The sequence below is a fragment of the Tiliqua scincoides genome, chromosome 3 (assembly GCF_035046505.1).
Source record: "Tiliqua scincoides isolate rTilSci1 chromosome 3, rTilSci1.hap2, whole genome shotgun sequence".
Taxonomy (NCBI): domain Eukaryota; kingdom Metazoa; phylum Chordata; class Lepidosauria; order Squamata; family Scincidae; genus Tiliqua; species Tiliqua scincoides.
In genome coordinates, this window is record NC_089823.1 from 94,848,670 (window position 1) to 94,871,499 (window position 22,830).

At 41.2% G+C, this 22,830-nt stretch overlaps 1 protein-coding gene across 4 annotated transcripts in view; it reads right to left on the reverse strand.

Moving 5' to 3' along the window:
- Positions 1-1,796: 1,796 nt before the first annotated feature.
- SEPTIN10 (septin 10) overlaps positions 1,797-22,830 on the reverse strand; it is a 46,194-nt gene continuing 25,160 nt past the window's right edge. Inside the window, exons 6-12 of one of the 4 annotated variants that reach the window (XM_066618942.1) lie at positions 20,828-20,989; positions 19,219-19,315; positions 16,297-16,465; positions 11,003-11,056; positions 7,482-7,614; positions 6,594-6,784; positions 5,795-6,148 (exon numbers count right to left, since the gene is read on the reverse strand). In XM_066618942.1, coding sequence (XP_066475039.1) covers positions 6,025-6,148; positions 6,594-6,784; positions 7,482-7,614; positions 11,003-11,056; positions 16,297-16,465; positions 19,219-19,315; positions 20,828-20,989 — 930 coding nt within the window. In that variant the 3' untranslated portion in view covers positions 5,795-6,024. Of the gene's footprint in view, positions 2,886-5,794; positions 6,149-6,593; positions 6,785-7,481; positions 7,615-11,002; positions 11,057-15,548; positions 15,625-16,296; positions 16,466-19,218; positions 19,316-20,827; positions 20,990-22,830 lie in introns of those variants that run through there. The other 3 variants (XM_066618939.1, XM_066618940.1, XM_066618941.1) reach the window with 3 other exon arrangements.

Genomic DNA, 22,830 nt, shown 5'->3' on the forward strand with positions numbered 1-22,830 from the left:
TGTGTATAAGACTGCAGTCTCAGGGCCCAATCCTATTTATGGGATACACTGAAAGATCTTGTGGTCTGCCAAAGTATCCCACAGTCTGGGCCTGACATGTCCTGTGCAGCTGTTCAGAACTACACCAGCAAAAGAACCGGTGTAGATCTGAGTCGGCCCACAGGGGACCAGAGAATGGCAGAGATAAGTAAACATTTCTTTACTTGCCTCTCCCAGCCAGCCTATGGGATGTAGTGGAGACTATGCCAACATCCCTATACTGTGCAAGTTGGCCCTGGATAGGACTGCACCATTTATTTCACAGAAACTTCTAATGGAAATCTTATAATTCAGGAGCACACATAATTCAAACTACGAAGACAATCAGTGGACCTTACATCAGGGGTGCCCAATATGTTGATCGCGAGCTACCAGTCAATCTCCAGGCGAAATGAGTCGATCGCAGGCTTCTCTGTCCACGCATCCCTAGGAGTGAGCCCCTGGCAGGCTTGTGAGCCCAGGGAGCGAGCCCAGGGAGTGAGCACCTGGCAGGCTCCTCCCTGGGAGAGGAGTCACTGGCAGGCTTATCTCCCGTCCACGCATCGCTGGGAGTGAGCCCCATTGACTCTACTGGGGCTGACTTACCTTTCCCCTGTTTTTGCACTGGTATGTATGGCGATCTGCCCCCCCCCCCAACTTCCATCTGTTGGTTCTGTGTGCAAGGGGTTTTGCACTGGTCTTGCTGTGATGTCTATACAGAGATCTTCCCTCCCCCATACCTTTCCCCTGCTTTTGCACTGGTATGTATGGAGATCTGCCCCCCCCAACTTCCATCTGTTGGTTCTGTGTGCAAGGGGTTTTGCACTGGTCTTGGTGTGATGTCTATACAGAGATCTTCCCTCCCCCACACCTTTCCTCTGCTTTTGCACTGGCATGTATGGAGATCTGCCCCCCCCCACTTGTATTGTAATCCAGGAAGATCTGGTGAGGAGGTAGATGTGGTGTCAGCAGTGGCCCCTTTAAGTGTAAGGCCTGGGCATCCAGCAGAGTGTGCTGCACAGCTGCAGCCACTTGAAGGCAATAGGGCCCTCAGGGATATAAGAGCACCTGAGGCAGGAAGGGCTCCACTTATTTATGTGAGTCGGCCTTTTCCTACATGAAGATCATTAAGTCCAAGTACCTTTCCACCATGACTGATGAACATTTGGAAGTGTGCTTGAGGCTGGCTGTCAGCAGCTACTGTCCGACTATGCATCCTTGGCTGATCCACTTCAGTGCAAGTCATCAAAGTAAACTCAAGTAATTACAAAAAATGTTTATAGTTAATTATGTTGTTGTGCAATATTGGCTCATGAGGTTATGCAAGGTACACCAACATACATTGTACACATAAATGTTATATGTTATGATGGCGCGAACATTGTAAAAAAACTCTGGTAGATCTCCGGGCCTTGCTGGGTTTCAAAGTAGCTCTCGAGCCAAAAAAAGTGTGAGCACCCCTGCCTTACATCCTTGGGGATAATTCCTGAAATTTGCAAGATTTCACAACTAGCATTCTTCAGTTTGCTCTGAGTGTGTCTGAGTGAGTGAGTGAGTGAGTGAGTGAGTGAGACAGACAGACAGACAGACAGACAGACAGACAGACAGACAGACAGACAGACAGACATCATTTTAGCACCAATACCATACAGACCTAGCACATTAAGCAGTGTGATGTGTGATTGCATTGGGCAAGATGTTCAACTATATTTGTACAGAAGTTCCCCAAACTGCAATAATCTCACAGCAACACCAGTAATTACTAAGTATTTAATCAGGTACATTTTTATTTGTCATGCTATGCATTTATATAAGTACTTTAAAAAAACAAATAGATGTGCAGGGATCTATGAAGATCACACAGCCTGCTGTTACTTATTAGAAAGCTGAAACCACTAGAAAATTAGCAACTATTTTAAACTGTCAGTTCTGTTGCCTATGTAGAATGACAACTATAGAATGCATAAGATGACAACCCTAGAGTTGGTTTTGAAAGATTCTGCAGCTGCTTGTACAAGCCCATAAAACCGTCTGGTTTTAGTCAGGGAGGTATTAAAAACAGAAGGGAGGCCTCACTCCAGGGAACAAGACATATCCTGTTACAGGGAAATGTAAAGTTGTCAGGGCCCTCGTTCAACAAATCCAGTTTTATTTTGCCTTTTTAAATCCCAATTTCTACACTAGGTAACACACAACATAACTGAAGACCACTACAAGGCTATTTCAGTGGAAAACATCTTTTAACCTAGTTTAACTCCTGATATAGATTTTCAAGTGACATCTTGGTTTGCATGAAGACTGCAGTGCTGAAGGCAACCATGATCCATTTTAATTTGAAGGCTTATCATTATCATTATCACAAACTCGAAAGTGCATCCATAAAAATGTTGTCAAAAAAGCAAGTGGTTATTTAAACAGGTTTACATGTTTTACACAGTTCAATAAATGTGTCAATAGTAACATTAAATGGTTTACATATCAAAAAGGCACGGATTCTTTGAAACAGTTACTATATATATTTACTGAACACTTTTGTACTACAGTATTCATCATTTCAATGAAAACTGTTTTATGGCACAATTATCTTTGGTGTAGCACTTGAAGTGCAGGCAACTTGGCCATAGGTACATAAAGTTTTAAGAGTATATCAATAGCTGCTTAAAAGAAATGTCAATTTAAATATATTAAGGCAATAGCAACCTACAGTACAGTATGCAATACTGATTATACACTTTAATATAAGTTTTCTTTGTTAAGCAGTGGTCAGTTTTCAAGTTACTTGCATTAAGGAAAAAAAATTCCAAGTTTCCTTATAGAAAACAGTGAACCATTTCTTCATGCATTTTCTGCTTCACATAAATCCAGAGCTGAAAGAGAAAAAGCAGTATTAGTTCATCCTTTAAGAGAAGGTAAATGGCAATTACATCAAAGCTACTGTTTGAGAAATCCAAGTTTACTTCAATGAATACCACATGGAGAAAACCAAGATTAATTCAAATGTAGAGAAATATATGGTGCACCATTTCCTAAACCATAATACTTCAGATTACAGTTCAGGGTTCTGATGTTTGACTGCTCCCTCATTCCAAATTCAACTGCACACAGAAAACAAGCATGTCAGGGAAAAAGCTTTTAGCATAGCCTTCTCTCTGATCTGCTAGTTTTCCTCATGAAGGGAACGAAAACACCACGCACAACAGTACATTCTAGAAAGGGTTATACCATGCACATTTCTGTCACACTGGAATCAATTCCAACATACAGTCCTTTTTTCTCCCCAAATTTAATTCAGTCTTTAGTAAAATATTCATAAAAACATACTTGCTAAGTTAGTATCAAAATATAAGCATGTTAATCAATACTATAGTTGCACCACTTATGCTCTAGGGCAGGGCCACTGGCCCAGGGGCCACTTGTGGCCCTTAGGGGCTCCCAGTTCGGCCTGCAGGGAGCCCCTAGTCTCCAATGAGCCTCTGGCCCTCCAGAGATTTGCTAGAGCCTGTACTGGCCTGATGCAACTGCTCTCCATGTGAGAACAACTGTTCGATCTCCTACCTGAGCTGTGGGACCTCTCACCTGAGCTGTTCGATCTCTCACCTGAGCTCCCTCCACTACTTGCTGTTTCACGCCTATGATGCAGCAGCAGCAGCAGCAGCAAAGGAAAGGCTGGCCTTGCTTTGTGCAAGGCCATTTATAGGCCTTGAGCTACTGCAAGACCTTCATTCATTCATATAAGTTCCATCTCTAATAAATTCACTTGTGTAAATTTATTCAAATTTGAAATGTAACTTCTTTTTTCCCCCCGGCCCCCGACACAGTGTCAGAGAGATGATGTGGCCATCCTGCCAAAATGTTTGGACACCCCTGTTCTAGGGCTTGAATTTGTGCTATCTTGCACTTGCACAAGAGAGGTAATGTCGAAGGCCCCAACTCTCAGAAGCAGAGTTCAGATGGTGCAGGAAGCTGGGGAGAGGAACTGCCAAAATTCCCTCTCATTCTTTTTTTGTGCAATTGTGAGACCACATGAGCGGAGAGGGATTGGATATAAACCTATACTTTTAAAATTATATGCTTTTCATACAAAAATAACAAAAATGATAATTTACAACAGAGAAAATAGAAGAAAAAATATTATATTTCTCATTTCAGTAATGTATCAAAAATCTATTCCAATAATCTATCCATTTATTATCTATTCTTTCTTATTCTGTTATAATTTGACTTCATCTCAGCTTTTGCCATTACTTCCTTCAAATGTCATCAAGATCGGTAAAGGACTCTTTTTCTAGCTAGTTGTGACACAGATGCAAGCAGCACACAAGACATTTATAGTGAACTCTGCATCACAGCTTCCTATTTTCCTTTTTAGGTTATTTAAGGACACAGTTTGGAATCCATAGGTGCCACATAACCAATAATACCTCTAACTTAACCTAGAATAAAACAATCAAATTTGGATGAAATCTGCTGGTTGTTCCTTGCACAGTTAATTGACAATTAAAAAAAAATTTTTTTAATTAAACTTTCTTAATTTATAGAGTCAAAAGATATCCGAGTGATATCGGGAAAACATTATTGCTAAGTCATTCATGGTAAATATCACTTATTTTGACATATCCAGCTGCACATTATTAAAAACACTTTTTGTGCTTGCTTGAGCACAAAGACGTTTTCTTTAAAAATGTCTCTAATTCAGCCATATTTTTATTACTATAGTGCAGAAGTGTCCAAACATTTTGGCAGGAGGGCCACATCATCTCTCTGACACTGTGTTGGAGGCCAGGGAAAAAAAGAATTAATTTACATTTAAAATTTGAATTAATTTACATAAATGAATTTATTAGAGATGGCACTTATATGAATGAATGAAGGTCTTGCAGTAACTCAGGGCCTATAAAAGGCCTTACACAAAGCAAGGCCAGCCTTTCCTTCTCTGCCACTGCTGCATCACAGATGTGAAACAGCAAGTAGTGGAGGGAGTCCTTGTCCCACAGCTCAGGTGAGAGGTCGAACTGTCCTCATGCTGAGAGCAGTTGTAATGGGCCAGCATGGGCTCCAGCAAGTCTCTGGAGGGCCAGAGGCTCATTGGAGACTGGGGGCTCCCTGAGGGCCTGAGTGGGAGCCCCCAAGGGCCGCAAGTGGCCCCCGGGCCAGCGTTTGGGTACCCCTGCTATAGTGATACCACACACTTTAAAGTATTGAAGCATTTTATCTGTCACATCTTGAAATTATATTATATTATAAGTGATCATATCATTAATCATCTACAACATACATTGTTTCTCTGGGCACATATCACCAAACACTTTTGCATTTATGAATGTTTAATTACATAAAATTGATGAAGGGAGGGAGAGCGAACATGTAGGACTGTTGACGCTGATTTTACTGAAGTCATAATTAAACCGGTTTTGCAAAAAGCTGCTCACCTGGCTGCATCTAGCATGTAAGTATCTCCTGCAGGTAATGAAAGAAGAAAGCTGTACAAATTTTCATTCTTTCAATTCTATGCCCTGTTGTTCCACTTCTCCCGCATAATTAATGGGCTAGTGAGCTTTTCAAAATGGTTCCTGGCTAGTAGTATTTTTGAGCTAATTATAAAGCTCACTACTAAGAAAGCGAATTAAAATGATTTCTTATCGTACAATGAATTCATCATAATTCTACAGCAGCCTTCTGATGCTAGTCATTTGCAAAAATGGTTTAATAGCTACAATATCAATAAACAATTTTTCCTTGTTGTAGCTGAGATATTAAGTAGAACAATGAGCACAAGTCCTTCCACATGCCATTTCCCAAACCACCAATTTTCAGTTGTTCACTGCTCTGTAGTATCTTCTGTCACGATTAGAAAACTGAAAAGACTGTTAATTTCTGCAATACTGCTAAAAATGAGGGGGAAAAAACAGCTACAAGCATCATGGACATATGGATCAATTCTGTTTTCTACCATTTTGGAAACCATCATACCCTAACCTCATAACATCTGTCAACTCCTTCCAAATACTATTTGTTGTATTCCCTGTGAGGGATTTTGTCCCTTTCTAAGTTCTCTCTCTCTTCCTGCATATTCACAACTTCCTGCTCTCTGACATCAAAGCACAGCACCTCAAGCCGAAAACCGTGATCCCTTAGGGAGGGGGAAAAAAAAGAGTTTTCATGAAAAGTGAAGAGTGCATTACAGTATCAGCAAAAAGATCTCAATTTGAAACAGAAGGATTTTTCATAATTGCAACCAAATTCATTCAACTAGAATACATGTACAGTGGTGCCTTGCAAGACGAATGCCTCGTGCAACGATAAACTCGCAAGACGAAAGTGTTTTGCGATTTTTTGGCGACTCACAAGATGAATTTTTCTATGGCCGTGCTTCGCAAGACGAATTTTTTTTCCTTTTTTTTGGGGGGGGGGTTTGTTTGCAGTTTGCAGTGATGCCTCGCAAGATGAAAATTTCGCAATACGATACGACTCGCGGAACAAATTAATTTCGTCTTGCGAGGCACCACTGTATTTCTCTGAAGTGAATACAGTTTTCCTTATCCAAATTCTAAAAACATCTAGAATTGACTACTTACTTTTTGCGATCTTTATCTTTTTTCAAACTAACAGTGGGTGTAGCAGAATACGGCTTTCCTTGCAGAATGTCTGAAGCAGCTTTTCTTTTATTAAATGCAATGATTTCATCTTCCAGAAGCTTCCTTTTCTCCTCCACTTTCATCCTTTCTTCTAGATGAAGTCTTTTCAAATGCTCAAACTTCACTTGTAGCTGTTAAAAGAAGTCAAGCACCAAAATCTCACTTCAGCCACAAGGTGGAAACCAAGCGTTTAGACCACTCTCTTCAGAATTCACATGGCAAGTTCTAGAGACTGATTTTCGGAATAGATGTCAGAATCTTGTGTTCTTAACTCTGATTCTCAAACAAAATCATGAGGATCATGCAACCCCTGAATCTAATTTTCTCTCCCCACCTCATCCCCATTTAAAGATGCTACAAAACCTTTTAAATGGGAATGATCTCTTTAAAGTTATTTTTTTTTTAATGGGAGAATTTATTTGGATTGAGCAAAGAGCACTTCTTCTAAGCCTGAATAATTCCTCCCACCCAGAACTCATTTAACTGCAAAAGGAGCAGAGCCTTAAAATGTTATAGCAAACTGGACAGGGAAGGTGAACAAGTAAATTCAAGTCAGTGGATGTATAGAGTAAGCTTGATCCCCTTCCTGGGTGAAGGAGCATGTCGAGACTGGCACTTTGCTGTATCCACTGCTGAAGAGACAATCGGCTTTTAAAACAAGGGCTGGTCTTTCCTCTTCAACAGTGGATACAGCAAAGTGCCAGTCTCGACATGCTCCTTTGCTGGAAAGTCAACTCACTCTGCTTCTTCTTTAATCACCACTATTCAATATGTTCAAGCTACCACAACAACCAGATTAAAATCAAAGCAGGAGAGAGGCCTACTTACTTCTCGTTCAGCTTCTTTCAGCAGCGCTTCTTTCTCTTTGACCCTCTGCACAAACATCTGCCGCATCTCCTCTTCTTTCCGCTGCAACTCACCAAGGAATTCATGCCGCTTAACTTCATAAGTCTCCTGCAGACTGATAACCATAAAGTGTAAACAGCCTTTTTCCGCATTAGAAGGCACACCATTCCTATTATCCATGTACATATTTTATGTAGATGTTTTCTCAGATGTGTAAATGTTTCAAGTTGGCATATGCAGGTCTTTAACAGGATGTCATTCGTTAATTTGATCTTAATCTTAAAAGCCAGAATATGGACTAGTTTTCCCCCAAGCAACTTTGAAGCTCCAAGGACAATAAAAGGAGATGACACACAGGTTATTCAAGTTGCCACAAGACGTAAATAATTTGGCACATTTGGTCTTTAAAAAATCCCAGAGTCTTTAAAGCTTCATTTGATATGTTCTCTCACCCACAGCAGTTGCAATAACTTCATGGTCCCTTGTGGAAATAACCTGAATTTTAGGAACTCTGCAAGGTCAGAATGCCATGTCCAAATAAGCGTAACTGACAGTCATACTGCAGTAAATGTGGTGCATGGTGTTCATTACGTCCTTGCCAGTTACGGAAATTAAAAAACTGATTCCAATGTGTCTATTACCCTTAAGCAAAATCCTGAATTGACTTCAGCTGCGTCACATCTTAAATATCACTTTTGGAGGAGCTACCATCCCAAAGTTTTCATCACTTGTATTTGACTCCATAATGGGAGCAAGAAGATCAAGCTGATCTCAGAAAAAAGAACTGCCAAGGAAAAACCACAGGTCACAAAAAGAAGCATGTGAGAACTTAAGGAGAAGAAAACAGGTTGTGGGCCTATGAAGTGGACTAGCCATATGATGCAGATTATTGTTGGCAACCTTCAGTCTCGAAAGAACTCTGAATTGAATATATGCAATATAATGAAAAATTATGCACACTGCCTCAGTCTTTCAGATTTTGCAGAAAATATGCTTATCGATATGCGTAAGGCTCATATTTGAATTCCTGTAGAATTCTGTTTTAAAGTGAGGTATTCATATGACTAGTCGGTGCTATGACTTAAGGCCACAAGGGAAAGGCATAAAGCCATGCAGGGCACAAAAATTCCATCTCCTCTGCAGCTTTAGAGAGACTGTCTTCCCATTTTCATGCGTATCCTTATAAGCAGACATATAGGATTAAATCCCAGTGAGTTGAGAGAAACAGCCACTAGCACTGTTCCACATGTGTTTGTCCAAGAGTTCACACATTCCTATACAGGCTGAGCCTCATTATTCACGTGGGTACCATTCCAAGGACTCACTTGGATGGCAAAAAACGCACTATAGCAAATCAATTTAAAAAACAAAGTTTCTTTGCTCCAGTGATTTAAAAACAGCCTTGCTGACCTTTGAGATGTAAGATAAGAGTCATTAAGAAGACAATCCATCAATCAGTCGTCCTCCTCCAAGAGCTTAGAAAGGAGCTTCACTCAGCCCCTTCCTTCACCAATGCAAAGTGATCACATTTCTTTCATGTGCTCAGGGGGAAGGGAGAGGTCGCCTGGAGAGAGAAAGATTGATGGATTGTCAGCCAGCTGCCCACTCTCTCTATCTCATTAAGGAGGCTATTGTTAAAGGACTGTTCAGTTTTTTAAACTGATTTTAAAAGGATGCATTTTTCCCCTTCTCATTTGCAGGAGCCATTCATGTTGAGTCAAATCCGTGTATAAAAAATCCGTGTATAAATAGGCTGAACCTGTACTAAGTGGGGTTTTACAGCATTGCTTCCACCTGCAGCCTTTCACTATCTAAAATTGAGGTTTTCAAGAATCCAAATCTACATTTAAAAAGAAAAAAAGTTAACCAAAGAACTCACCAAATGCAGAATTATACAAAATTCAAGACTGAATTATATCTTTACCACCTACCATGTGAACAGAGTGGGCCCATCCATATAACACTCAATATATGTGATGCATTAACGACATATAGCTGCATGCTCAACACCTCAATTTCTGTGATCTTTTTGAGGAAGAAGATTGTGAAGGAGTATTCACATATGATAACAGTGTACGTGCAGTGGAAGGTATGCACATGGCTTGCTATCCTACCACATCTACAGTACTTCACTGTGGCAAATGCACACACCAGCTCTAGAAACTCTGAGTTTTAAGGCCAAATTACACACTATAGGAAATGTGCAGTTCAACCCAGGTCAAAAGCAAAAACGCCATGGACAAGTTACACTTGATCATAAACGCATCTAACTTCAACAAGTCCCATTGACTTAAATGGAACTGATTTCTGAGAAAGTTAGAACTCATTAAGTAGTGCAGTAATTCCCAAACTGTGAGCTGTGGCTCCCTAAGGAGCCATGGAAACCAGCCAGGGAAGCCAAAGAATCCTTGCAAAAAAACCCACTGTCCCATAACATGTATGGAATTGTAGCCCTAATGGGAGCTATGGCCAATGGCCTAGTAAATCAAGGGAGCCGCCAGCTGAAAAACTTTGGGAACCACTGCAGTAGTGAGAAGTTCACAAGGGTTTGAACCTCTGAAGAGCTACATAAATCAGCTAAAGGTTTTTAGCAACAAAGTCAATTTAATGTGAATGGTGGGAATACACCACAGAAATTCAACTCTTTATCTTTTTGGAGACCACTTAGCAGGTCTATCCACATCATGTTAGACCTACGCACCACACTAAGAGGTGGCCTGTTTTCTCTGGGAATGATCATGTTACTTCAAAATCTCTGGAAACTATGACTTTCAGTACTCTGAACTGTGTTCTCTTTGTTTGCCAGACTTTTCAATAAGACTCTCTTGTATATATGCCAGTTTGGAAACTCTTCTTTGATTGCAAAAGTAGTATTTTGAGCTCCCTCTCTGGGTGATAGACATGTCCTTCCTTTCTGGCACACTGACAGCTGTTCTCTCTACACAGTAAGTAAACCATCAGCTCCCCTGCCCTTTCAGGACTATTTTATCCTCACACAGCATATTCTAGAAATTAAGTACTAGTATTGCACTTGCAACTATCAATAGTCTGTTTTGATCCAGTATATGTTTCAGATATTCCTATATGTTTAGAAGATCAATGTAAAGAAGCAAGAAATATGTTGAATACCGAATTAACTAGTCTTTATACTGTGCTGTGTTAGTTGGAAAAATATTTTAAGTAACACCTAAGCTAATTCATCTAAGGCCCAAATCCTAACCAACTTTCCAGCACATAGCTGTGCCAATGGGGCATGTGCTGCATCCTGCAGTTGGATGGCAGTCACAGAGGCCTCCCCAAGGTAAGGGAATGTTTGTTCCCTTACCTTGGTGCTGTAAAGTTGGTTAGGATTGCGCCCTAAAACTCAGAATCAGCACTGGATTCCTAGAATTACCAGCTCAAGTAAGACCACATTGCCATTTCCAAAAACAACAACAAAAAGAGATAATTTAAAATATACCTAGGACCATAATTCAGTCTTACTACACTATAAAGCTACCTACCTTTCTCTATGAGATGATTTTTTGCTATCTGCGTAAGGCTTTAGTACTGGGATCCTAAAAACAAAGGTGTAGATCCATCAAGTGTTGCTGCTAAGAATCTAATTTAATTCTTTCTTACAGAAATATTTTGGGCATTTGGTACCATGTTAATGCTTATACAGTGGACCCCCACTTTATGAAGGTAAGCTGTTCCAGAAACACTATTGTAGCATGAAAATATTGTAATGTGAACCCAAAAAGACATTGCTTTTTGGTAATTTGTCCCAAGACCTTAGAAGTTGAGGTTTCTGCCACAAAACAAAGCTATTCCATTTTCCAAAAGGTGACTTTAAAAGGTGCCTACTGTGCTCTTAACCAGTAGTAGTGGTGTGCTCTTAACTGTGCTCTTAACAGTACTGTGCTCTTAACGCAGCGGTGGGTTAAATCACTGAGCCAATGAGTCAGCTGACTGCAAGGTTGGCAGTTTGAATCTGCGTGACAGGGTTAGCTCCTGTTGCTTATCCCAGCTCCTGACAACCTAGCATTTTGAAAGCATGTAAAATAGCATGTAAAAAGCATGTAAAAGTAGATAAATAGGTACCACCTTGGTGGGAAGGTGGCATTCCGTGCATTTAGATGTCTAGTCAAAAGCCTGCTCTGGCTTAGAAACAGAGGTAAGCACTGCCCCTAGAGTCGGACATGACTTGGCTTAACGCTGGGAGGAATGTTTACCCTTAACTTTACTGTGCTCTTAAGGGGTCATGGGTATCTGTTTACACAATATTATAATTGCAAAACACAAATTACATGGTTCTACCTTTCCCCCACACACAAAGCCACAATGTTAAAGACCCTGAGACACTACCTAGAACAGTGGTTCTCACACATTTAGCACGGGGATCCACTTTTTAGAATAAGAATCTGTCAGGGCCCACCAGAAGTGACATAATTAAGCAGGAAAATGTTTAACAATCCTAGGCTGCAATCCTACCTACACGTACCCAGGAGTAAAGCATATACATAGTAGCCTGTTAAAAGTACACATCTGTAACATTTCCCCAAATGTAGTCACATACACATACATGATAGCATCAAGTCTAATATATCAAAAATAAAATATTGAAATGAATGGGGACCCACCTGAAATTGGCTCGTGACCCAGCTAGTGGGTCCCGACCCACAGTTTGAGAATCACTGACCTAGAAAATCTGCATTTGCATCCATGTTTGCTTTGGTTCTATCCTTTCCTCCAGACACAAAGTCACAAAGTTTAAAAAGTGGCTACTGATCAAGACACTTGCATTCCCATCACTGATTGGCTTATCTACCACCCATGAAGTAATGCTGGCAGCAACTGCGAGCCCATCATAAAGTGAGTAATTTATCATACAATGAACCTTATTTTACTACAGAAAGTCCATTATAAAGTGATTTGATGTAAAGTGAACCCATCGTGAAGTGAGGATCCACTGTAGTTACAATGTTTGAAAATCTTAAATTCAAACTTTTTCCTACAGAAATAAAGATCATTAACAGACTTCTATATTGCATTTGGTTTAGCAAATACTGAAATCATATCTTAATTTACACATGTAATGTTTACATGTACTAGGAACTTGGGTTTTAAATACTGTTCTTGCTTTGGTCCACATGTTTCCAATGCACAACAGCCCCCCTCTCAAAAATTGACTAATGTCAATTTAAGGCTTTTTCAAGTCACATACTTAGCTGCTTTTCCTATACTTTGGCCAAAAATTTTTTTCAAGGCATGTGGCATCTCAAATTTGAATGAGAGGCACTATGGAGAGTTGGGGTGAGACTAGGGAGATCCAGGTTCATATCACTGTTTAGCCACAACCTTCTCTGGGTGACCCAGGGCAAAACCACATTCTGCCTGGCATACTGGTTGTTGCGAAAGATGAAAATATACACCACTCTGAGCACTTTGGAGGAAGGACAGAGTGAAAATGCAATCAATATTTATTTGAAGAAGGAACAAGAACACCCCAACAAACCAAAGGAGAGGAAAAGCCCATCCCCTCTAATTTCCAAAAACACTGGGTTCCCAAGTTATGGGCATCCAACTTCTGGACAGCCATGTCCACCCTTTTGACACAGTCCATCCATTCTGGTGTTCTCAAACAGGCACAATAGTGCTGAGCCAGCAAGAAGTTCCAAATTATGTCTGTTCCAACTTTCAGATGAATCTCCAGAAGAGAACCAGGAATTAACCTGGGGACTTGGTGTACAAACCTAAACTTTTGAAAAGTAAGATTTCAACTTCAATTAAGGCTATTCTTTTACCATTATGCATAACTGGCTTACTTACTCTTATTCCTGTCAATATGAGTTCCACAATAAAGTAAAATGTTACCCCAATGTGTAATTTTATATGCGTTTGTTAAATTTACATTTCACTATGACACAATTCAGACTGATACTGATATAATCAGTATCTGATACTGATATAATCACATTACAACCTTATCGGTTTGGGGCCAGCATATTTGAGAGACCACTTACTTCCATATAATCTGGCTCATCCTTTTTCATCCTCAGCGAGGCCCCTTTAGCTATCCATTACTTACAGAGGTAAGAGGGGTGTTGCCCTGAAACAGGGCCTTCCCAGTAGTGGCACCTGCTTTATGGTATTCCCTCCAGTTTAAGAACAGCTCCCTCTTTAGAAGCCTCCTGACAAGGTCTAAAACAGTTCTCTCAGTAAGCCATCTGATTTTAGCAAGGTGATTTTATTGCCTGACACCTGCAGGTTTTTTTGGTTCTTTTATTTGTTGTATTTTATGTGCTCATGTTCTTCCATTTGAGATTGATTTCTGCTGGCTGCTCTTAACATTTATATGCATACGATATTTTATAGCTTTATTTTAAACATATGTCTTTCTAATAGTCTGCTGTAAGCCATTTTGGATGCCCTTTGGGAGAAAAGAGGAATAAAAATAGTACAAACAAACAAATATACAAGTATTCTATTGGGACTACTTTCAAAATTTTCTTGAAATTTATTATCGAGGAACAATTCTCATTCTGAATCCATCCAAACTAAAAATACTGATGAATGCCCCCACTCCAGTGTAATAAAAACAAAGCAGTCCTCCAGATTGCGGAAGAACGAATTAACATAAGAAATGTCTAGTATCCTTTTATGGGGGGCAGGGGGAGCTTAAACCATAGTTATTTAGAGATGCATACAGAAACCAGATAAAAACAGAACTTGAGCTTCCAACTTGGGAACCCAGGTAATATCTGGTAATTTGTCTCTCAACACAAATTAATACTGCTTATTTCTTCTGCAAACATTTTTAATTACAGCCAGTGTAGAAGATTGCTTCAAGGAAACATTTCCAAAAGCTACCTTTGCAACACAATCCTACACCAAAAGATAGCCCTGACTAGCTGCCAAACCCCATCTGTACAGGCAGACTCCACAGTCATTTTTTGCATACATATATAATTTCCTACCTACATACTGAAAGGTAAGGCGAAAAATGTCAGCATAATCTTATTTTTAAACCAAAACTGAAAATCAAAATTTCTTCATTTATTAAAATGTATGCTCTGCACTTCTTACAAAGTAATCTGTAGTGGCTTTCAACACAACAATAAAATATAACTCAGTTGGATACTGTTCAGATTGTGCAGCCTGAAAACTCACAACTGTGCTATTGTCCACCTGTGCTCCTGATCCTACCCAATCTTGACTAATAAAACTGCTGAAAGAGGAATGGCAAAGTGGATTGAGATGATCCCCAGGAAGGAAGGATCCTGAAAGTGTTATTGAGGGATCACTGTTCAAGCACTTGGTCTTTGGGTTCTCACAAGGGTCTTCATTGTCCCCTATGTTGTTCTACATCCACAGTCTGCTACCGCAAGCAGCAGGGGCTATTGCAGCACATCAGTAGCCTTGCACTGACCCCCAAGACCGGTAAGTCAGCATGCGGGTGGGAAGGTGGTGGAACAGGGTGGACATTGAGGCAGCCTGAGGTCAGGAAGGGAGCGCAGAGGCAGTGCTGCTATCTTATCCCCCTTCCTGGCCTCAATCTGCCTTCCCAGGTCCGCTCAGACTTGCACCAGCTAAATTGCTGGTGCAGGTCCAGGAAAACCCAGCACGGCAGCAAGGGCTTATTCCCCAGGAAAGGGAACAAACATTTCCTTACACAGAGAAGACCGTTCCCCCGTCCCCCACACACATAGGATGCAACATGTGCTCCAGGAGAACAACTGCATCAGTGGGGGGGGGGATTTAGATTGGTTTGGGCTGTGTACTGTACAAAAACAATTGGGCTTTCCCATCAACTCTATAACATCTTGAAAAAGTATATTTTGAATTATCACAGATACCCAGCACTATCTGCAGGACATTATTCTAGCCAGTTATAAGCAGTGCCAGCAAATTTCTGTCTACTCAATCACTTTAGCTCTTTTTGAACTTGAAGGGCATTAGTAGCACAGCTTTTGTTTCACATATTAGTAACAGGAGAAGAACAGCAGCAAGAAGAAAGCATAAAAGAGAAAAGTTACAGAGAACGTTACAGAGAACGGATTTACTTACATTAGTTGCAAAGACAAAAGAAAAGGAAAAGAGGATAGTGCACATGAAGGAAGAACTGGCACTGCCAGAAGGACTTCTGAAAGAAATTTAAAACAACAGCTTTAGGTCTATCTTTCTGACCTGTGCAAAACTGAGAATACAATTCGTTTAGAGTACTTTAACAGAAGACCATCCAAAGACTTACTATCAGTCACTGCCTGAAGCCACTCTTGGCCCAAGAAATTTCAATTCAGCCTCTTGCACTGTTCAGAGGAGACAATGCCAACAGTACTGCACCACCCCAGAAGGCAACAGTGATTTAAACTCCAGCACCTAAACTGTATGCCAGAGAAATCATAGACCACTTTGGTAGTCAGAACAGGGCACCACTCAGAACAGCAGCAAATTTGCTTTGCCACTAATTCACAGCTCCATCCAACAATCAGACATCCCTTCCTGATTTGCCCTACCTATAGCATTACTCTGCTCCAAATTTCCTCCTGCTGCTTCTGTTGTCACCCATCATGTCTTTCACATTGCCAATCATGAATGAAGTAAGGGTGGCTCCAACAAATGGACAGTTCAGAATGAAGCCTACATAAATTTTTCAAATAAAATGTTATCCCTTTCAGTTTTCAATCTCAGTTTCAATACTAGGAGACTGCTGATGAAGTTTCCCTCTTGCAGCTACATATAATAGGTTACAACAAAAGGGAGTATACTTTATATACTTTTAATACTGAAACACTGAAATGGCTCACTCCCTTACCTGACGGGCTTGTTTTCTGGACCAGTGTCCCGGAAACCCATCTCCTCCAACTTGCAGCGCCGGTACAGCTCATAGTGACGCATATGAGTCTGTTCTCGCAGATCTTCCATATTTGTACAAATCAGCATCTCTCGCAGCTTCACAAAATCACAGTGGTTCTCATTCTCCACTAAGGAAATGAATTTCATTCAAGATAGTTCAATGACAAATCTAACACTAGCGCTTATTTTCAAGGGTTTGCCCAACACAGGCATACAACTGATTCGTTTTAGCAATTTTATTCCTTTTAATCCTAGGCATTCTGAGGTCTGGGGAAACCCTCCTTTGCTTGGGCCACCCTGTCCTTTCTCCTCCCCCCTTGGAAGCACTGAATCAGCAGCTGCAGCTGAAGTCAGGCATGGCATTGGGGAATCAGCTGGTGCAAGGACCTGTGCAGGTGTGAAGCTGCTATTGCTGAGGGGGCACAGATGGCCTTGGAAGGATTAACTGGTGCCTTGGGCCAGTTATCTTGGCTGTGCGGTCAGCAATAGGAGCCATGGCTATGGGTTGGCTTGCTGCTACCAACTCCTTTTGCCCTCTCCTGAAACCCAGTAACTCTGTAGTCCAGGGGTGCTCAACACGTCAATCCCAATCTACCGGTCGATCGCGAAGCAAAATGAGTCGATCGCAGAGCCCTTAGTCTACTCTAGTTTATAGACTAAGGGCTCCGCGATCGACTCATTTTGCCTTTAGCTGCTAAAGGGTTGGGCTTGAATTTGCAGGACAGCCCTCACTAATCGATTGCGGAGCTCTCCCAACTGGGCCACGTGGGAGCGGGGAGGTTGCTTCGGGGGCAGCAGGCAGGCTGAGGATTTCTGCCCTTTGCATCACCAGCTCGGGCTCTTGCGATGGCTCAGCTTCAGGCGTGCTTCTTCACCGATGACATGAGGTATGTGTGGGAAGGAGCCTGGCTGGGGCTGCAGTGCTAGCCACTTACACGGCAGTAAGCCCTGTTGGCTCTAATGGGGCTTTCTTCTGAGTAGACATGCCTAGGATGGGGCTCTGAGGCTGCAAGCGTGTCCACACTTTCCTGGGAGGAAGCCCCACTGGCTCTAACGGGACTTACTTCTGAGTAGACATGCATAGGATGGGGCTCTGGCTTCGTGGAACTAAAACTGAGCCACATATTCAATTCAGTCCCAATGGAACTGCGAGGTTGTTTTGTACCATCACTTCACACTTCCCTGGAGGTGAATCCTTTGAACACAGATTTACTTCTGAGTAAACATGCAGAAAACTGTACTGTTAATCACTTTTCCCCCCCTATAACTTTTTCTTTGTATCCCCCTGTGCATCTGTTTGCTAAATGCAGACACTTTATGCATCTGATAAAATGGGCTTTGGATCCCAATCCCATGCATGTCTACTCAGAAGTACATCTCATTATAATCAATGGGACTTGCTCCCAGGAAAGTATGGATAGGATTGCAGCCCTACAACACAGTCCTATGATTGTTCTATCCTGAACTAAATTCCATTATAGGCAATGGTGCTTACTCCCAGGTAAATGTGCATAGGATCAATCCTATGCCTGTCTACTCAGAAGTAAGTCCCATTATAGTCAATGGTTCTTACACCCAGGTAACTGTAGTGGAGCTAAACAAGTTGGGCTTGACTTTGCAGGGAAGGCTCGGAGCAGAACTTCTGTTGTGCCTTGGAGAACCTGAGGAGCGTCTCCAGAAGGGCTCGGGAGCAGCCTGGGACTGTCTGGAGGAGTTGCTTGGGGCCACTCAGAAGTGCTGCTGATGCAGGGTGGTGGCAGCCTCCGGATGGGGAAGTTCAGCAGCAATTGAGAGATGCAGGTGCCCAAGGCTGCGGTCCTCTCCTCACTTACCCAGGAGTAAGCCCCATTGACTAGCATGGGACTTACTTCTGAGGAGACAGGCTTAGGCTTGGGCACACAAGCTGCAATCCTCTCCACACTTACCCGGGAGTAAGCCCCATTGACTAGCATGGAGCTTTTTTCTGAGGGGACATGCAAAAGATTGGGCTCTAAAGCAGGGGTGCTCAAACTTTCAACTTTAGGGATGCTGGACCTTTAACAAGTGTATAGAAGAGAGAATTTCAGCAGGTGCAACCTGTCATCCCACAGATGACAAGCTGCACCTGCTGAAATTCTCTCCTACACAATTTTAAAGGTTCAGGATCCCTAAAGTTGAAAGTTTGAGCGCCCCTGCTCTAAAGCTCCTATCCACACTTACCGGAGAGTAGTCCCCATTGACTAGCATGGGACTTACTTCTGAGTAGACACCATAGGGTTGGGCTCTGAGGTTGCAATTCTGTCCACATTTACACAGGAGTAAGCCCCACTGACTATAATGGGATTTACAAAAAACTCTGGTAGATCTCCGGCCTTGCTGGGTTTCAAAGTAGCTCTCCAGCCAAAAAAGTGTGAGCACCCCTGCTGTAGTCGGACAGATGTTTTAACAATTATGGCTAACCAACAATAGTTGACTGCAAACAAGACTCACTAATGCATGGGCAGCAAAAGAGATTGGGCACTGGACAAGAGGGAAAAGTCACTAGGTCTGAATTCTCTGTTCTGGTGGCACTTGCAGTGCCCAGTGCACTACCAGGATATCATGGGGCAAATTCCTGCACCATTCTCAGGGCCCTTAGCCTGGTGCCAGCACTGCTCAGACATCAGCTTTAGTAATTTCAGCAACCACCAATTTAACTCACAAAACCTAGAACATGCTGGCTTGGCACAATATGTTATCTTCATTTAGGATCCTCCCCACAACAGCAAAAAAATCCACCCTTACTTAAGTACTGCAAACTATGAATTTTATTAAGTCAAGAAGTAGGAAGTTAACCAGAATCTGTTCAATTTGTTGACAGCTTTGGAATCTAAATATGGATGTGATTCAAATTCTCTTTTACCTTGCACGATGCCCCAAGGATACTGGCGAGCTTTTACAGTTTTATTTCCAATTTTGATTTCTTCCATACTCCCCACTATAGCAAATGGCAAGTGTCCCTTAAAACAAAGTAAATAAGTCACAAGAAAAATAAGTTTGAATAGTTACAAAATACAATAGATGCAACACATAACCCAGTGTATATTAAAGATTATAGCTAAAAACAAGGAAGTATCCTTATGGAAACACAGATCATTGATCTCTCAGCACTTTAAGTTCTGAAACACCATTTAGAAATGGTCCGAAAAGGAAAACTGTTATCATAGATTCTCATTCTTCTAGGTGTCCAGAGCATAGTCTTTGCATCAGGAATAGTACTATTTGTGAACATTTGTTACTGAAAAGCAGTATATAAATATTTAATAATAATTTATTTCTTGGTAAATTTTCTAACTATCAGATGCAGCAGCTCCCCGCCACACTCTGATGAAACAGCAGGCTACAATTTGCAGCAAAAGGTTCTAATTTCCACTTACTCATGTGCAATGAAAGGGGGTGAGAAAATGTGCAAGTCATTTGGTTACCAGAAATGTCCAATCACGTGGCGAATCCAGAATAATTCCCAGATGATTATTCAAGAGAGTTTTTAGCCATGATGACCATGAAGTCGTGCTTTCTGACATTCCATCCAAAAGTATATAGCCCTGGCCAGTAGCAGACAGGTGACAGAAGTCTCCTGTAGTTGATACCTCAAAGCCCCACAAATGCTGTCTGACTTGCAAAGATAATTAAGCAATTCCACTTAACTACAAAAGGTATCATGGGTGCTACAGAATTATCTGAAAGCAAATTGTAATAGAATCAGACAGTGTATTATTGAAGGTGATAATCACAGGCTCTTGATGAACCTGAAGTGCCTTGACTTCCTGCATTGTCCCAGCTTGGGGGAGACGGGACCAAAAAAAAGGTAGAACATTCATTTTGCAGAAGATCTTACTAGCGTCTTTAGGTAGGACAGAGAAAAAGATTTCTGTCTGAAATCTTGGACAGCTGCTGACAGAGTAGATAATGTCTAGATAGACCAATGATATAACTCGCTATAAGGCCACATCCTATGCTCCTATGCTTCTGCTCCCTGTGAGCAGAAGAGCTCACAGGGAGATCCTTAAAGCCATCTTTGATGGCTCAATTGCCAGATCCTATACTTCCTGGTAAGGGACAGCACAATAGGCAGTTCTGTGAGGCCTCAGTTGCTAGCTCCTGTGAAGTCCTAGCCAATGGTCTTTCATATGTAAAGACTGTCATTTGGACACCTGGGAGAGAAAGAGATTATATATTAAGAATCAACCTGCAGATTAAATTAATACTAATTGTGAGAGCAGAACTGTCCTACTACTAGCTAGAACTGTCAAATAGCTACTAAACAACAGAACAGAACCACTGGAGGCATGACACATTTCAGAATGTTCAGTTATAAATGTTTTCATAGTTATAAACTATAACAGAACGCTAAGTTATAAAGCCTTCCTATAACCTTGAGGAGACACAAACAAATGCAATAAGGGCAATACTGACATCTACACTTTGTTTTGGCTTTTTAAATGATATTTTGGGGTCAATGAACTACTTACATTCATGGTGGCATTAATTTTAGCAATGCTCTCATCATCGGTTGGAAACTGATAGATCTGGACTCCATTACTGACCAGTTCACTCATGATTTTGATCTTAAATTTCTGTAGCTCAGATTTAGAGATTGTATCTGCCTTGCCTATAACTGGGATAATGTTCACCTATTAAAGAAATACGAGTATTGAATGAGTAATTTAAGTAATGTAACGGTTTAAAAAAATTAAAACATGTGGCTATGAACCAAAGAAGCAAGGCATACATATGCTAAAATCCAACACCCAATGAGAATGATTTTTGACACAACAGCTTCTGCCACTGAAAAGGCAAGCTGCCATAGCAGATTGCTTCTTCACCTGCGTGACCTGCTACAAAAAAATTTGAGAGACAAAATTTGTGTATAGCTTGCGTCCATGTGTATAGCTCATCTGGATCTTGATGTATACTAAACCATTGCTGCCCAATGTTACATAAACGCAACAGGGACGGAATGTGTACACTTGTGGGCCAGGCAAAAATGGGTTAAGTAAATAATACAGGCTATGAAAACATTCAGATACTTTTTGAAAACAAACAAGGTAACTTAAAAAAATTATTCAACTAAAGAGAATGCAAAAACATTTTCTTTTTGCTATTTCTTTAAAGCAGCATTTTTCAAAGTGCTCTCCTCGGAGCCCCAGGGGCTCCACAAGCACACAATTCATGATTGCCATCTGCTCAGCACTGTGCCACTGCACACATGAGCTGGCCATTTGGAGCTCCCCAAGACTCCATGAATGCACTGGCAGGGTTCTGGAGACCAAAGTGTTTGAGAATTGCTGCTTTAGATGTATAGGAGTAATAGCATACATTGCTATAATCAAGTTTTCGTAAAACATCTTTTTATTTTTGAAACTGTTTTACCATACTGGCTATTTATCAAAGAGACAATTTCCACAACGGAACTATTTGTTAGTATTTGCTTCTTGTTTACACTAAAAAAAAGTTGCACTGCTATAACTGAAAAAATTTCATATTGTCTGTTCTTTTGCCTCTTTCAGTTACAAACTAAACATATATGAATATACCTTCGCTGTAAGTTGACAGTCTTAGAGCTCCTAGAAACTCAGCAATCATCAGTAAGTGAAACTTAATATGAGGATGAGAGCTTCCTTGCCTGCCTGCCATTCAATTAAAGTTCTAGGTGACTCAGGCACAAGCTCAACAACCAGGTCTTTTTTCCACACCTATCTCTTTTTTAAACCTGACTTTCTAGCTAGCCGAGAGAGCTGTTTAGGACAAGCTCGCTTCTGCCATAAAAGCATCTCCACCTATGTTCTTCAAGAAATGCAAGTGGAAGAGTTAAGGAGACAAATGAAGGGTTGGGTGGAATAATGGGGTGAAAGTAGGCACAGCCCAAGCCCAGGGCTGCTTAAGGCAGGACATGAATGTTGCTCAATCTCCTGCTGAGCTACCATGCCCCCCACTGGATCCCCTTCAAATAAGGGGGAGGGAAGAAAAAGGGGGAAGGTGAGGAAGGACAACCCTGCTTCTTATTTCCTCTTTGGCACCATCCTTTTCCTTATCCTCACATAGGGCTTTTTAAAAAATGAACAGGACATGATAGGCTCTTCCTGTTCATTAAAAAAAAAAAAAACCACCCTGTGCAAGGACAAGCAAAGACACCTTGTCCTAGGCACTTGTCCACACAATGCATCCAGGTCACATCATTAGTGAGTTGGCCGTGGGTGAAGGGATGATAAAGCAGAAAGGTGGGAGATCAGAAGGGATCTAAATCCATGGTCCTGGCCTGGCCATTACTTATCCTGCTATTTCATTAGCCACTAATGATAAGCACACTATAGGAAATGAGCCTAGCAATAAAGCACATTCCTATACAATACTATTTTTACAGTATCCAGACCTGAAAGCAGTTGTTAAGACATATGTTGTTTATAAAATGAGCTATTGCTTTAAAATACATTCAGTGTTTTGTACAAAATTGTGTGCCACTGAATAAAATTTG